Source organism: Blennius ocellaris, assembly GCF_963422515.1.
Source record: "Blennius ocellaris genome assembly, chromosome: 13".
Lineage (NCBI taxonomy): Eukaryota > Metazoa > Chordata > Actinopteri > Blenniiformes > Blenniidae > Blennius > Blennius ocellaris.
Genome location: NC_137662.1, coordinates 5,690,837 through 5,705,534, shown reverse-complemented (window position 1 = coordinate 5,705,534; position 14,698 = coordinate 5,690,837). Strand labels below are relative to the sequence as shown.

The 14,698-nt window shown below is 41.2% G+C and overlaps 1 protein-coding gene across 1 annotated transcript; it reads right to left on the bottom strand.

Moving 5' to 3' along the window:
- Positions 1-1,362: 1,362 nt before the first annotated feature.
- Positions 1,363-13,625, bottom strand: LOC308138130 (lysophosphatidylserine lipase ABHD12). The gene is made up of 13 exons (XM_080507112.1): positions 13,498-13,625; positions 6,597-6,712; positions 6,397-6,502; positions 6,194-6,313; positions 6,021-6,051; positions 5,877-5,922; positions 5,409-5,538; positions 4,302-4,339; positions 4,131-4,210; positions 3,951-4,033; positions 3,766-3,844; positions 2,696-2,817; positions 1,363-2,582 (listed from the first exon to the last, which is right to left on the bottom strand). Exons 1-13 carry the CDS (start codon positions 13,581-13,583, stop codon positions 2,555-2,557), a joined length of 1,065 nt encoding a protein of 354 aa, XP_080363238.1. The 5' UTR covers positions 13,584-13,625; the 3' UTR covers positions 1,363-2,554.
- Positions 13,626-14,698: the final 1,073 nt, after the last annotated feature.

The following is a 14,698-nucleotide window of genomic DNA, read 5'->3' as shown; positions in this document are numbered from 1 at the left end:
AAATTCATGCAAGTCCCTGTACTTTGGTCAGTATGAAAACAAGATCCCCCAGGGCACCGGTGTGTACAGCCCCCGACTTTAAACTTGAGTTTTTATTGCAATTTTTTCAACTCTTTTTGACATTACTATATGTTTCTGTGGCCTTATATATGTCCAGGTTTATAGTTTCATATCAATCTGGAGCCTGTTGCTCACAGAGCCGGCACCTTGTTAGCCAGATCAGCACTGCACAGGCGTCTGTGTGTTTGCATGTAGCCCCTGTGCAGAACCTTTCTTACAAAAAAACATGTATTTGGGGTAAATTGATGACTCTCATTTGTCCTGTGATAAAAAAAAAAGGTGACATGTCCGGGGAAACTGGTCCAATGTCAGCTGGGACCAGCTCCGGGCCCTCGCAACTCAAAGTTTAATAAATTGACATTAGAACATAAATGTGTAAAGTAGTAGTGAGTGAGTTGCATCATTGTAACTGATTTAGTTTGTACTTTCAGATCTGGCGTTTGAGTTTATTCCACTGGTTCCAAAAGTTAAATTACTTTTTATTGATCCGCTTAAAGAAATTATTCCTCTGCATTTAATCTATCCTGTTCACAGTCCAATCCATTCCATCTTTATTCATAAGGCACTTTTGAAAAATTGCTGGGAGCCAAAGTGCTGTACACAAAAGAAATAACACAATAAAAAAACAAACATAAAAGACAAGTAAATAAAGAAAAGTGGTTACCTTATCTACACAGATAAGAGAAGTGATTGAACAGTGAACTCAACAAGATGTTTGGTCCCACTGAAGGGTTGTAAGTTATGAAGCATACATTTTCTTTCTCTAATCTCTGACATTTAGTGAGATATTAGGTCCTTTGAACATTTCAAGGGACATGCGTTTGTTGGATGAGCATCAGCGTTGAGGATGCGGGTTGCACTCACGAAAAAAAAAAAAAAAAAAGGCCAAATCTTTGCTGAGGCCAAACAGCTTTTGTCTTCTGTCGACGTAAGACATAGTGACGATTCCTCAATTTTTCAATTTAACAAAGAAGAGTGTAGGAAGAGTGTTGAAAAACAAACATACAAGGCCCACACTCTTGAGATAAATCTCAAAACAAGACTCAAATAATGGCAAAGGAACACTGTTTAGTATTTGCAAAGATCTGGCCAATTCTTCACGGGCACCATTCACATACTCAGCTCCGCTGCTCATCCCATAAATGTATGTTCTTCACAAAAAGAGTCATGACATAATCATTACCTCCAGTGATGTAGGTTTTAATACGAAGCAGAAAATATATGGTACCATTAAAGTGAAATGCTCAAGTGCATGTAACTTTGGTTAGTAGATCTAAAACATATTCATAATAATGAAAGGACACGTTTCACAATTTCACTCTAATTTTACTTGGAAAAAAGATGGTTTGAGTTCATCCACGGGCCTTCAGCCATCTTAGGCCAATGAGTGCTGAGGCAATAGTCCTGACAGGAAGCAGCAGGAGACATTGCATCACTCCAATTCATCTTCTCTTCATTGGCTCCCTGTTAAATCTATAAAATAATTTCAAATCCTTCTCCATCATATCTTAAAGAGCAGTGAGTCCCATTTCACTCCAGAAGAACACTTAGTTCTCAGAGTGCTGTTTTACTGGAGGTTCCGAGGTTTTTTAAAAGTAGAATGGGGGAGCTGAGCTTTCAGCTTTCAGGCTCCTCTCATGTGGAACCACCTCCCACTTTCAGTGAAAGAAGCTGACACTGTTTCTACTTTAAAGGTTAAACTTAACACTTTTCTATTCAACAGAGCTTATAGGGGAGTTTCACACCACTCTGGATCATTTTCTCGGAACGCTGCTATAGATTAAACCTGCCGGAGGACCTACACTGAGGTTCTTTGCTATTACATTTCACTAACATTTGTCTTTCTCCTGGAGTTCACGCTCTCTGCCTCCCTGCAGGATGTCTGACAGGAGAAGTGGCAGACCGTGGTCTGATCCTCAGTCCCCATGCTCACCCCCCACCTGAACCAGGGTTCGAATCTCATCCACCTGCTCATGTGGACATTGTTGGGTTTCTCTCCACAAAAGTGACTTGAAATGACGGTGTTGTGTTTGATGCTTCACAAATATAATTGGATAGTTACAAGTACACAATTATGCTGATTATTGCGATGAAAGTTACAAAACAACAGGAGTTTATTTCTCGGCATTCCTCCTGTATCACCAGGAAATGTCCCATCGGCCTCAAGCCTGGGAACAGAAGAACTGGCTGACTGATCAGTATTAAACAGCAAATGACAGTATCACTAGAGGACATCCTCTGTGATACTGTCGTATCATAATTACATTTCCTGTCTTGATTAACAATGATAAAAAACAAAATATGAAAGAGTTGTGACAGGTTAAAGCAGATATTTATCATCTCTGAAAAGTGGTCTTGAAATGAAAACAAAAACACATCAAGTACATTCAAGTTCCGATATACGAGGTTCATTTAAGGAAATCACGTGTGTTTCATTCAATCAAATGAAATGGGTGCTCTCAGGCCGAATGACGACGAGGTCGCTCCGCTTCATTCATCCCTCCAGCGACTGCACAAACTTCCTGTAGAGGAGACGTGCACAATATCGCAATGAAACGCATCCTTCAGCAAACACAGGTCTGGCTGGCTGGCACAAAATACTATCTAGTGTATTATGACTGAAATCTGCTCTCACATTATGATGTCGGGCAGATGGGGGTCTCTGTATAAGCCGTTGTGTAGATATCCCAGAGAGCCGTCAAATGTCACCAGCTTCACTCGCTCTGCATTCTGAGCACTTGCTGCGACTTCATGCATCTGGGAAAGAAATGCAAAGAAACTTTAATAATCCCTGAAAGGAAAAGGCTCCAAGCAGAGGTGCTCAGTTATATCTCTAAATATGTGTATATATATATATATATATATATATATATATATATATATATATAAACAAGGCCTCGGTTACATTAAGAGAATGCTTCGTATTCTCTGAAATTGGGTTTTTGAGCTGCTAAACAATTCAGTAGTTGATAGTTTGTATTTCAGGGGTTTGCACTACAAAAGAAAAATAATGCACTGCTATAGGCCCAGTGCATGGCAAAATGTGTAGAAGCAACTTAAAAAAAACAAACATGTGAAGTAAGTTAGGAACCGTGAGATTTATTGCAAGTGAGACCGAGCCACCATTATGGTAACACAGGGTCTGTTTCTATTCTTTTTTTATTAAAGTGAACTGTGCACAAACAAGGAACCACCAAAAGATAAAGTGCACAGTAATAACGATCTCATTTTAGTTCATCGATTCAGAACCCTGTGTGTTTATTAACTAAACACTCCCTGTCCAGTACAAACCTGTGCCACTTGAGAGTTTCGCTTTAAAGATAACAAACGCCATTGAAAAAAAATAATTGAAAAAAATAAACCCCAGTAACTTTCTCTTTGAAAACACTGCAGTTGTTTTGCTAACACTTTAACTGGAGAGTTTTATTGTGGAGCAAAAAAGGAATTTATGAAAATTACAGAAGGGCTATTCGATAGGAATGGCAGGCATAAAGTGCTGCAGATTTCAAATGGGCCATTTTTCAGCGGATCAAAAAGTAAAATACACATAGTTGCTTCCATGTGGTACAGCTGGTTCCTTCTCCACGCCAACATCCCATTATGGAACGCGATACAAACACCCCCGCACACGTACACTATAGATATTCACACAACCGCATTCCGAAGCCTCACAATTGAATAAGATCATTTTCTCTGTAACAATACCTGCTGGGCAAATGGAATGGGAACCAGGTGATCGTCTTCTGCATGAAGGAAAAGTATTGGACTTCTCATTTTTTTCAAACTGGAAGACAATGAAACATAATGTCATCACACATAACTCGTAAGATGAACAAGTCAGTGTTCGATAGGATGCTTTTGGTAATACGTGACAGTTGTGACTAACTTACTTTTCTTCTGTAGGAAAAACAGCCTTATTTTCTGCCCATGGCTCCTGGAAAATGGATCCGATGCCTGGATATTTCCAGTAAAACTAAAGGAAAAAAGATCAACTGGTTTCATTCAGGTGTGACGGAAGTAGGAGCAGGCACATAAACTAAAGTCAAAATAAATTGGTTTGATGGGTTTACCCAAGCAAAAGGGTGAACAGGAATGTCCTGTCGGGCGGCGTTGAAGGCCCCCTCCAGGATGACGCCGTCAAAAACCAGACCTACGGAGAAAGGTTACCCGTTTCCGTTCTGACATTCTGAATCATAACATGATTGTAATGTTTGCCTGATATCCCTGGAATGAGAACCGACCTTGCGACACCAGTTTGGTTGCAGTGTTCGTTGCCACTCTGAAAGGAGATACAAAGCAACGTCTCAGGTTCAACCAGTTCCTTTCACTCATTCTAAAATGAGCCGGTTTTTTTTAGTAGCTCCGGGCATTCAAACATTTCTGTCCTAGATTATTCACGTCAATCATAACTCTGTGATCGCCTGCATTTTTCATTGCTTCCCGTTTGGAGCAAACTGTATTCTGAAAGCTTTCTATCAGAAGTTACAGCAACTTCTGCAGCAGTTCGACTCTCTTGCGAGTCTCGACTGTCCACGATCTTGTCCTCGGACAACTTTTGAAAGATACTGGCCGCTGCAGACAGGAAACACCCTGAAGAGTTGCAGTGTTGGAGATGCTCTGATCCAGTCATCAAGACTCACTGAAGTAGTCAAGCTTGTCCATTTCTCTGCTTGTCACACACGTTAACTTTGAGGACAAGTATCCCTGACAGGTGCCATGATAATCAGTGTTCTGTTACTTCTTACATAATGTAATGTGTGTGTTTAACTCACAACAGATTCCTTGGTTGAAAATCTTAATAAAAAAATAAAAAATCCTCTTGACAGCAATTTAACATTAAAAACATGCTGCTAGGAATTGGTTTTCTTTATGGGGAGGTGCATGTTCTCCCTGGGCGGGGATGTTTTGTTTTTTTCTTTTTTCCAGGTACTCTGGTTTCCACAAACAGTCTTAAAACATACAGGTTAATTTGGAACTATAAATTGTCTGTGATAGCGATAATTCTAATTGTCTGTGTTTGCTCTGTGATGGACTATTGTCCAGGGTGTACCCTGCACTCGCTCATAGTTATTTGTGATTGATTCCAGCGCCTCGCGACCCCACCCAGGACTAAACGGTTATAGAGAAGATGGATGCCTGGATGGACAGCTCTCCCTCCCTCATGACCACCCGAGTTCAAAATTGTGGCATAGAAGATTAATATGTAGAGAAATATTTCTGCAGCCTATGTAAAATGTGTCATGGAGGTGGTTGTGTTGCAGAGTACAGCTTCAAAATTGAGTACTTTTAACATTAATATCCAAAACAGCTGATGTAACAGTGACGTGAGTCACGCCGTTCTCACTGACCCTGTGCCAAGAGAGTGTCCCCAGATGACGACGAGGCTGCTCCCGCTGCGTGCTTTGACCCAGTTGTACACGTAAAGGGCATCAGTAGTCAGGCCGTCTTCAGTGGGCTCTCCTGTGGAGTCTCCAAAACCTGCCCAGAGAGATCCTCCCATCAGATCAGCCGCTCCAGCTCACTGTCAGCACCGCAGCTCACTGCCACAAGGTGGCAGCCACTCAGAGGAGAACAACAACAAAAAAAAACCCTCCTCTTAAGGACGCTGACCTGAGCCTGAACTGTTGTCTTTGTGACTGCCTTACAACAAACAAGTGATCAAGCACAACTACATTAGTCTGCTGTGATCGCATGGCTGCCAGTGGCATGAAATCAATGTGAGGAGGTTGTGCATTACAATCAATATAGAGGCCAAGAAGCATAGAGAGGAAAAAAAATGTTGAAAAGAGGAGTCATAAATCTTCATTTGCACCAACCTCTGTAGTCGGGCACCAGCACGTGGTAGCCGAGTTCACTCAATATCTGTTGACACATGACGCTTATTTGTCATCAGAACAGCGAGCGAGACTTTCATATCACACCTCAAGAAGATTAATATGTTAGTGCTTGTCATAACTCACTTTAGCCACTCCCACCCGGTGAGGGGCTGACCTGCAGGAAAGATTAACCAACACACACGTCAATAAATTGGTGTTTAGCCAAGAAGGAAGGAATATATCCATCTGGAAGGAACTTTAACTTTTTTTTACAGAAGCAGGAGGCGCTGATAATACAAATGCATTATTTATCATACCTTGTGCCTGTGTTCCCATGAAGATATATGAAAACTGGACCTCCAGCTCCGAGAGAGTTCTGGTACCAAGCCAGGTCCTTCCCTTGTGCTTCTTTCCACTGGCTGGCGGGGACCGTGTGCCTTGGATCGGTTGAAAACAAACTGCGTCTTTTATCCAGAACTTTTTTCTCTCCACCCAAAATAAAACGACGGCTCACACTCACCACACGCCGAGGGAAATCCCTTCCTCTGATGTTAAGTACATGTTGATGGTGTGATTAAGGGAGAACTCGGCAGGTCGGCTGAGGTCAGCAAAGAACGGCACCCTGACTGCGGCACAAGAAAGGGAAGAGGAGACGGTGGGTCTCTTTTATGTCCGCCTGGTTTACAGGTCCTCCAAAGAAAAGACTGAATGCTCACTTACGTCTGTGAGTGTAAACAAAGTGTTGGATTAATTCTGGCAAAACGCTCACAGAGAAAGGAAGCACAATGAAGATAATAAGGAGGGCCAATAAGCCCCTTTTCAGCCACTGGGACGACCTGGAAAAAAAAAAAGCAAAGAGCGAGATGTGAAAACAAAGTGACCACTGGCCAACTGATCATTATTTCACATTTTGTTTGTCAATAAAGGGAACAGACTTATAACTGTGGACATTTAAAAACCCGCCTGGTCTCAGAGCAACTCTGGTATAAGTTGGATTATAACTTTTTTTACGTTATTGTAGACTGAAAAGCCGCGGCAGATTAAATATTTATCACTTACATAGTACACGGAAGCCATTCCTTCACAAGTCAGTATTTATTATAGCTAAACCAAGACGCTCGCATTCAGAAAGTCATCAAAAGCTAAGCAAAAAAAAGAGAGAGAACTGATCAAACTGCAACAAGCAGAAAATAAATGTTAAATGAAAGGGATTCATTGATAAAGCAGACTGGAGGCACACAGTGACTCGACTGGGTGCTGCAGCCGATCCCAGATGAGTACGACTGAACACTTGCAGATGGCAAGGGCAGAAGGGCAACGCCATTGGACTGCGGAAAGAAACCAGAGTAATTAGGAGGAGATTTATATGCAACGCAGAGGGGGGGGGGGCTCGACTCCCTACTTGTCAATACATGGGACAGATAGCAAACCTGCAGCTACACAGCAGTGTCTCTTGCAGAAATCCTTAAAGTGCAATTGAAACTCCAAAAGCACAGCGCATGTACTCTATGTGCATACAAATGTCAGCTTTGGTACACAGTGAGGAGACGGAATCCAGAGGGAGCTCATAGGGGATGAACTGGCTACATAGCAGACGAGAAAGCCAACAAGTACAACAACCCCCCATAACATGCTAAGTAGTCCACTGTCGTCCCAAATGATCCACCATTGATTCAGCCGTACGCGATGGATTTTTGCTGTTGCATTTGGAGACTAACATTAACTGGCACGTTCTTCAATATTGCACAAATAAATGCTCTGTAGTGCACAGACATGCACCAAAAGTTTAAATGTTTATTCAGCCACCTTGTTTAATCTCAAGTACCTTTATTAACAGTAAAAAATAAATAAATAAATAAACATTTCCATTCCACCATTCCTATTCAGTCCCTTTACATCCAACGTCCACTACATTGCAGGAGTGTGATGACTCAGCAGATGTGAGTAGCATCGAGTGAGTGGAGCTAGAGAAGGGGGTGTGGGGAAGCGCGAAGGACTTTGTTCAGTGCTGTAAAAAGAACCATTTGCCACAGTGTGGAGGCGAAGCCAGAAAGGAAAAAAAAAAAAATCCCCCCAAAATCTCCCTTCAGAGAAGCACTGAAGGGTCTCTGAGCCCGGTGCTTCAGATGTACAAGGGAAACAAACGTACAGCGTGTTCAGAAATACTGGCATGGAGCGAGCTGCTCCATACGCGGCGCACCAGTGTGTGGCTGCAGCTTGAATGTGGGAGAAAAGAAGTGTACGATGTAATCAAGCCGGCCGGCTGTCGTTGCAGTCTGTCTCGACTCCCTGAAGTCAAAGGCAGAAAAGAGGACGCTATTCAGACTGTTGCCAATTAATGGACAATACATCGCCGCCTCGTCCATTAACACTCCAATCAGCCACAAGAGCACTTTTACTGCAACACTGATCTCCCTGTGCTGCCCGGGGGAAACTTCTTGCAGGTTATTTATTCCGCAAGCCGTCAGACTGTCGAGAGTTAACTCCTTCACTCGACTATTCACTTTCACATTTTTTGTCAGGAAACATCCAAAAACCTCATCCCACATTTTCAATGCGAATCCAACACTGTACAGAGGAGGCGTCTTCTGCTTGTGCTCAGCCACTTTAACGACGTCACGTGACCGTGACAACAAAATCCCAAAGTGGAAGCTGCTTTTTCCTTGGATGGGTAGACAGATGGATGAGTTTTTTGTTGTTGTTGTTGTTGTTGTTGCACAGCAGGAATTCCTGAATTTGACCAGGTTTGCATGTTCTCCCTGTTCATGAATGCAAATCATCTGGATACTCCGGTTTCCGCCTCATCCCTCGGAAGACAAAGCACGTTACAGTAATCAGTGACTCTGAATTAGCTGTACTCAACACGACTGATAAAACTTGCAAGAGAGGCATATCTGAAGCGTCTTGTCATTTTGACTGACGGCTCTGAGGAAATTCAGTCAGAATGTTTCGGTACAGAGTATGCGGAGAGAAATGTGTTCAAAGTAAAAGCATGAAGACTGGATTCAATCAACAAATTCACTTTGGACATTCAGTTTAAAGTGTGAAGGAAGTTCAGACTAAAAAATAAAAATGATGAATCTGATAGCATATGACAGTGACTTAAACTTATGGACAAAAAGAGGCCAAAATATAATGGGCCATAACAGTGACTGAACATAGCGAAATCTAAAGTTTTCAAGATTTTCATGTGTATTTACAAATCAGAAACTGTTTTAACAAAGAAATATTGCCGGACTGCAGGTGAACTGAACAAAGGGACTCAAACGTTGTGTGTTGCACACAAGAACAAAACTGGAAGAATAATATTAGAATGTTTATCTGGGCCTGATCACAGATAAGAATACCGCAACTTCATATGTAAGTGGGAAAAAAGAGAAATGGATATAGTTATGTGATACAGTAAATGCGATGCACATTGGAAGGAATTTACTTTATCACACCAAAGAATAAAAAAAGATTTTCTGCTATGAGCTCCCTTTAGCGTGCATCTAGGAAATGTAACTCCAGAAAACAAAGATGGATATCTGATCAGAGAGGACTCCGGACTGGGAGGAGCTGACTGGACGTTATCACATTAAGGTGAGACTCACTCTTGCTCTAAAACGAGACGTCAAACCGGATTGGGAAACTTGACAAAAGAACATCTTAAAAAGTAATTCCAGTGACATAAGTTTCTCTGTGTTTGAGCTGTTTAAATGAAAGAACAACAAATATTTGGTGCCTGTCATATCATTATTTTCTAAAGTGGACTGTTTATTTAAGCATAAAACTGCCACAGCAGATGGTAAAAGCAATTTTTCGAAATACTTCGGCAGACCCAACATGCTTTTAAATGCCCACTTCCACCCATTCACACACAAATACCAATAATGACGGCTGCCATGCAATGTGGGGTTGCATGGGATCCATTTCCACATCTGGACAGAGTGAAATGGGTCGGCTGGACCTCCAACCTCTGGATTGGAGAATGACCCACTCTGCAGATTGAGCCACAGCAATTTCCACTGCATGGACATTATCACACTGTAATGTCAGAACTCGTTGTGCTTGTATATGCCGGGTGGTACATTTAATTATTATCACCATGGCCATGATGTAGCATGAAAAAAAAAATCAGCTCGCTAATCTGTTAAAAGACAACGAGCCTGGTAATTGTGTTTGTTGCCGGTTGCATATACTGTTTTCAGTCCCACCATTATACATAGTTACACATTGACCTAAAAAGACAGCCTCCTAATTAAGACTAACCCTTTGACGAACCTTGCAGAGGCAACCTTTGGAGTTTGGTACTCTAATCTGGCCGTTATTCCAGATTAGACATTAACAGAGCAGAGGTTTAAATTGTCTGATAAAATAAATTCTGACACCAATAATGTTTGACAATCTTCCCAAATGAGACCAACCTATATGACTTTTGAAGCTTAATTCTAATCGCCCAAAGGTACCTGAAAAGTTGAACTTCTCCACTGCAGAGATTTGCATGTGTTGAGTTGTATTAAAACAACCAACGCTTGTATGATCTGATAAATGAGCTGGAGAGGTTTTCTTTTTGTAGCTGGAAGAGGTTGATGAGCACAAAACAACCAGCAAACAATGATCTAATTTTTGCAGTATGAAAAAAAAGACAACTTTTCAAAATCACATCGTAATACCACCGGGTACAGCGAAACAGTTTGATGCCCGATGGCAAAAATGACAAGCATCGCCACAAGCAGAGGAACATCTAAATAAGTGCTTTGAATTATAGGACGAGGCTTCAAAATGCTGTGGGGAAAAAAAAAAAAAAACAGGAGGGAAAAAAAACAAACCAGGCAGCTAAACTCACCGCAGAGCAACATAATTGCTAAAATGCTGCTGTTCAGCACAAGTTAGTCTCCGATAATTACCCTCAGGTGTCATCGGTTCCCCCGACATTTTCTGTCCATCACAGTGAATCCATCATTACTCTGTTGATACAGCCATGTGCTGCTTTCCAGGTTAGACAGCCCCAGGCACAATTCAATTTCAGGTCGAGGGGAGCTGGCAACGCTGGGCGAAGGGCAGATACACCATGAGCAGGTCGGCGAGACGGAGAAGCGCAAAGCGCCACGTGATTTAGAATCCCCCCCCCCACCGGACCTCGCAGCCTGGTAGTTTTTTTTTGGGATTGTTAGTGTGACTACCTGCAGAAAAATTCCATGTACAAAGAGACAGGCGAGCTGCACAAAGAAAGCCAGGCAGGGAGCGTTTGCCATCAGGCAAGAAGATAAACACGCCACTGTGTCACCTGCGGTTCACTAGGTCAGTATAAATATTAGGGATGCACCGATACGTCGACACCGAGGTTGTGCAGAGATGGTTTATGGCAAAACATCACCTTCACATCTCATCTGTGCCTGGCGTATATGAATCATCGCTTTATGGCATTCAATAAGTATTTGTATCGGTATTCAGCATATGCAAAAAAGCTAAAGGTTAGTACTCGTACTTGCACTCAACCTTTAAAAAAAGTAATATCGGTGCATCCCTAATGAATATCCTTTCCCGGCTTCATGAGTTTGCCAGTAAGGTGAAGGAGCCAATATAAGCAACATTCACTACATTACCGATGAACAGAAAACAGTGGCTTGGTATTCAACTCATGAGGTGGTTGTAGCTGCATGGCTCGCAACTTACTGGTGTTCATACACCATAGTTATTGAAAGGCTTCGGGGGAGTCCAAATCATGAGCCGTGATACAGCGAGCCAATATAAATCCACCCTGAGCCAAATGACCGTGCACAGTCCCATTAGTGAATCAGGTCGACTGCCAATCAATTCCCACTATGTCAATATATTATTGTCCAATCGATGTTGTAAGTGATCCTACTTTCAAAGATGAGCGTCTATCCTGCCTGCACCTTGGAGAAAAAACAACAAAAACAACAACTTTAAAGCTCATTTCAATCAGAGACGACTTCGGTTTGCAAATAAATTGGTTACGAACTAAAAAGTAGCTTAACGTAAACACAATAATGTTTTATTATTCGTAGATTCTTTTCTTTTTTTTTGTTTATAGAATAAATGTATTTTCAGCTTTAATCAGTAAAAGAGATTGAAGTGGATCGACTGCCGGGTCAAAGTAAACGTGAGATGAGAAGTTAAAGTGACCCCGACCTAAAGGACTGATTTTGCCATCATTTATCAGGCACACTGTTCTTTCACATGTTGAATCGAAGGTCCTAACTGCCAATAAAGACAGAGGTGGTTGGTGGAAAATGAGTCATACTGGAGACCCCTGTCACTACAAATCATAGTGGAGTCACTTCACTGGCTATTATTCTCAAAAAGTAACTCGTTTCTTTGAATCATTCCTTTTTCCTCAGCGTGTTCTTGTGCACACGGTTGTACCACATAGTGTTACTGTGACACATTAGAGCTGTCAGCGCCGTGTGACTCAGTCTACTGACTGATTCACTCATTAAATCCTGCTCAAGTTATATCACTTGGTTGGGAGTCAAATCATAGTGCCCGCATGACAATGAATATGTTTGAGTTAATAAGCAGTTAAAACTATTATGGTCAGATATTCCACTGCACACACTACTATGAGGATCTTCAGCAGTCGAGATCTTCACAAAATATTAGAAGACCATTACTGGAAGTAACTGAACTGAAGGAGAATAAACAAACTGCAATGAGCAGCAATTTATCGTCTCATTAATTGCAGATAATGCAAACAATAGGGATATGCTCACGCATACTAATGTAACGTCACTGTCATGAGTGAAGCCTTCTTAGTTTTCTTTGACTCATTAAAGTCACAATCTACTTGGCATGGTGACAAATGAACCAGTTGTTGTTGCATGTCTTACCACACATGTGGTGTGTTCTGAGGTGGCTCCATGAAGCTTTCACTAAGTTATAGCGAAAGAAACATTTGACCTGATTTCCATCTTATATATGAACGCAAAGTCATTGTCAAAAGGACTTTAAAAAAAGGCCCAACTAAAATGACTAAAAAGGGGAAAACGTACTAAAACCACAATGAATTGGGAGAAATAAACTCTGCTATGCTATAGGTTAAAAAACTAAAAGTTAAATGGGGATTTAAAAATAAATACAGTTTAAAAACAGATAAAATGTCACAGTTGTTTCAAACAGCAAAAAAGAAGGTTGAAACATCTAAAACCAACAGCTTAAAATCTAATGAAATGTCCTAAATTGTAATAGAAACTTCATAAATGAAACATGAGACAGAGTTTATAGTCATACACCAAAACTATGCATGGAACGTTATAAGGTGCTTTCACCTCATTTTGAAAGGTTAAATGTGTTTTTTGCGGCTCCGGGTAAATTTTATTTGGTTTAAAGTGGCAAAATTGGCTCCTTTAATAATAACGGTTGCAGACCTCCGGGGTGATAATGGGTCCTCTGCTCCTTCAAGACTTCTCATTGGCTGCTGCACTATTGCGCAACACTGAATGGTGCGTTCACGGACACTCAAAAACAACTTGCAGGAAATTAGACAGGAAGTGAATTTGATCACACAGAACTTTAAGCATGATTGTTAAAACTTTTGCTCCGAACCAGCCTCTATTGACATGAAGAAGAAGAAGGAGTGAGTAAAAGCTTGAAGGACTGGGTGGAATTTACTCACGTTCCCTTCCTCTGGCTCTGGACTTTCCTCTGGGCATTGTTGGTGGAGGGTGGCTGACCCTGCTTGGGGGCTCTCCTCTTCATCATGTATACATATAACTCGGCACCACACTGATTCTGTCTCTGTGTCCAGTCCACACACACTGTCACGCACAGCTTCTTACCTACTTTATTCAAAAGTGGGTGTAAACACATACGGCGAATGCTCTTAAGGCAGAACCACCAACTCCCAGTTTAAACACAGCCAGCCAAAGTCCACAAACCCCGGTTTCCTCCTTAAATACATCCCGCCACACTGTCACAGCTTTTCCTCAAGTGAACTGGAATGTGGGATTTATTCTTCACAGGAAGAAAACGTGTTGTGTTCTACTTCAACCATTGAAATTAATTACAAGCAAAAGTTCATCTTCCGAAAAGCATTTCTATTCAGACAGGCATTTTAACCTGTAGCTGCTCAATATTACTTTTTTTTTTGTATATGCATGCTTTTCTCACTTGTATTTTTACTGATCGTATCGCTGTTTTGTTTTTCTGTTATTAAAGCTGTAAAGCATCTTGTGACTCATGTCTGTGAAAGGTGCTATAATCTATTGCTATTCTATAATGCTATTCTATAATGCTATTCTATAATGCTATTCTATTCTATTCTATTCTCATTTGGTTCAAATTACCAATATAAAATCTCTCCAAATCAAGCAGATTTCTAAGACATGCAGTAAAGTATATAAAAACTAAACATTTTATTGATGAAATGCTATGCTGCTGACTAGTGTCCCCTCCATATTGTGTTTTTCACCAAAATCACATCCGCTTTGACTGGTCTTTTTTTTTGTGTGTGTGTTCTTTTTTGTTGCTCGAGCAGTTTGCGAAATAGTGAACAAATCACACTACTGAATTTCTCACATGTTTTGATGTGCATTTTCTGTATGTGCTCCCGGTTTTACTAAAATTCCATCTGCTTTTAATGGCAAATTGTTCTCAGTTTTTTGCAGTTGTTTTCTGAATCTTTAATAGAGTCATAATACACTATTCCTGAATTGTCTGCATGTTTTGATATGCTTGTTGTGCATGTAGCCCCAAAAGTGCAGGAATAGTTATCCACCAGAGAAAAAAGACAAAAAACATTTAAATGGGCGCCCAGGATGGCAATCTTTGCCCTTTGGCTGTTAAAGAGGCAGGCACACTGAATTAAACTATAGTAA

Coding starts and splice junctions, on each gene's coding strand:
- LOC308138130 (XM_080507112.1), bottom strand. CDS start 13,583: ATGATGAAGAGGAGAGCCCCCAAGCAGGGTCAGCCACCCTCCACCAAC. Junction 4,034..4,130: donor CTGTTCACCCTTTTGCTTGG/GTAAACCCATCA, acceptor TTTTTCCTTTAG/TTTTACTGGAAATATCCAGG. Junction 2,583..2,695: donor CATCTGCCCGACATCATAAT/GTGAGAGCAGAT, acceptor TCTCCTCTACAG/GAAGTTTGTGCAGTCGCTGG.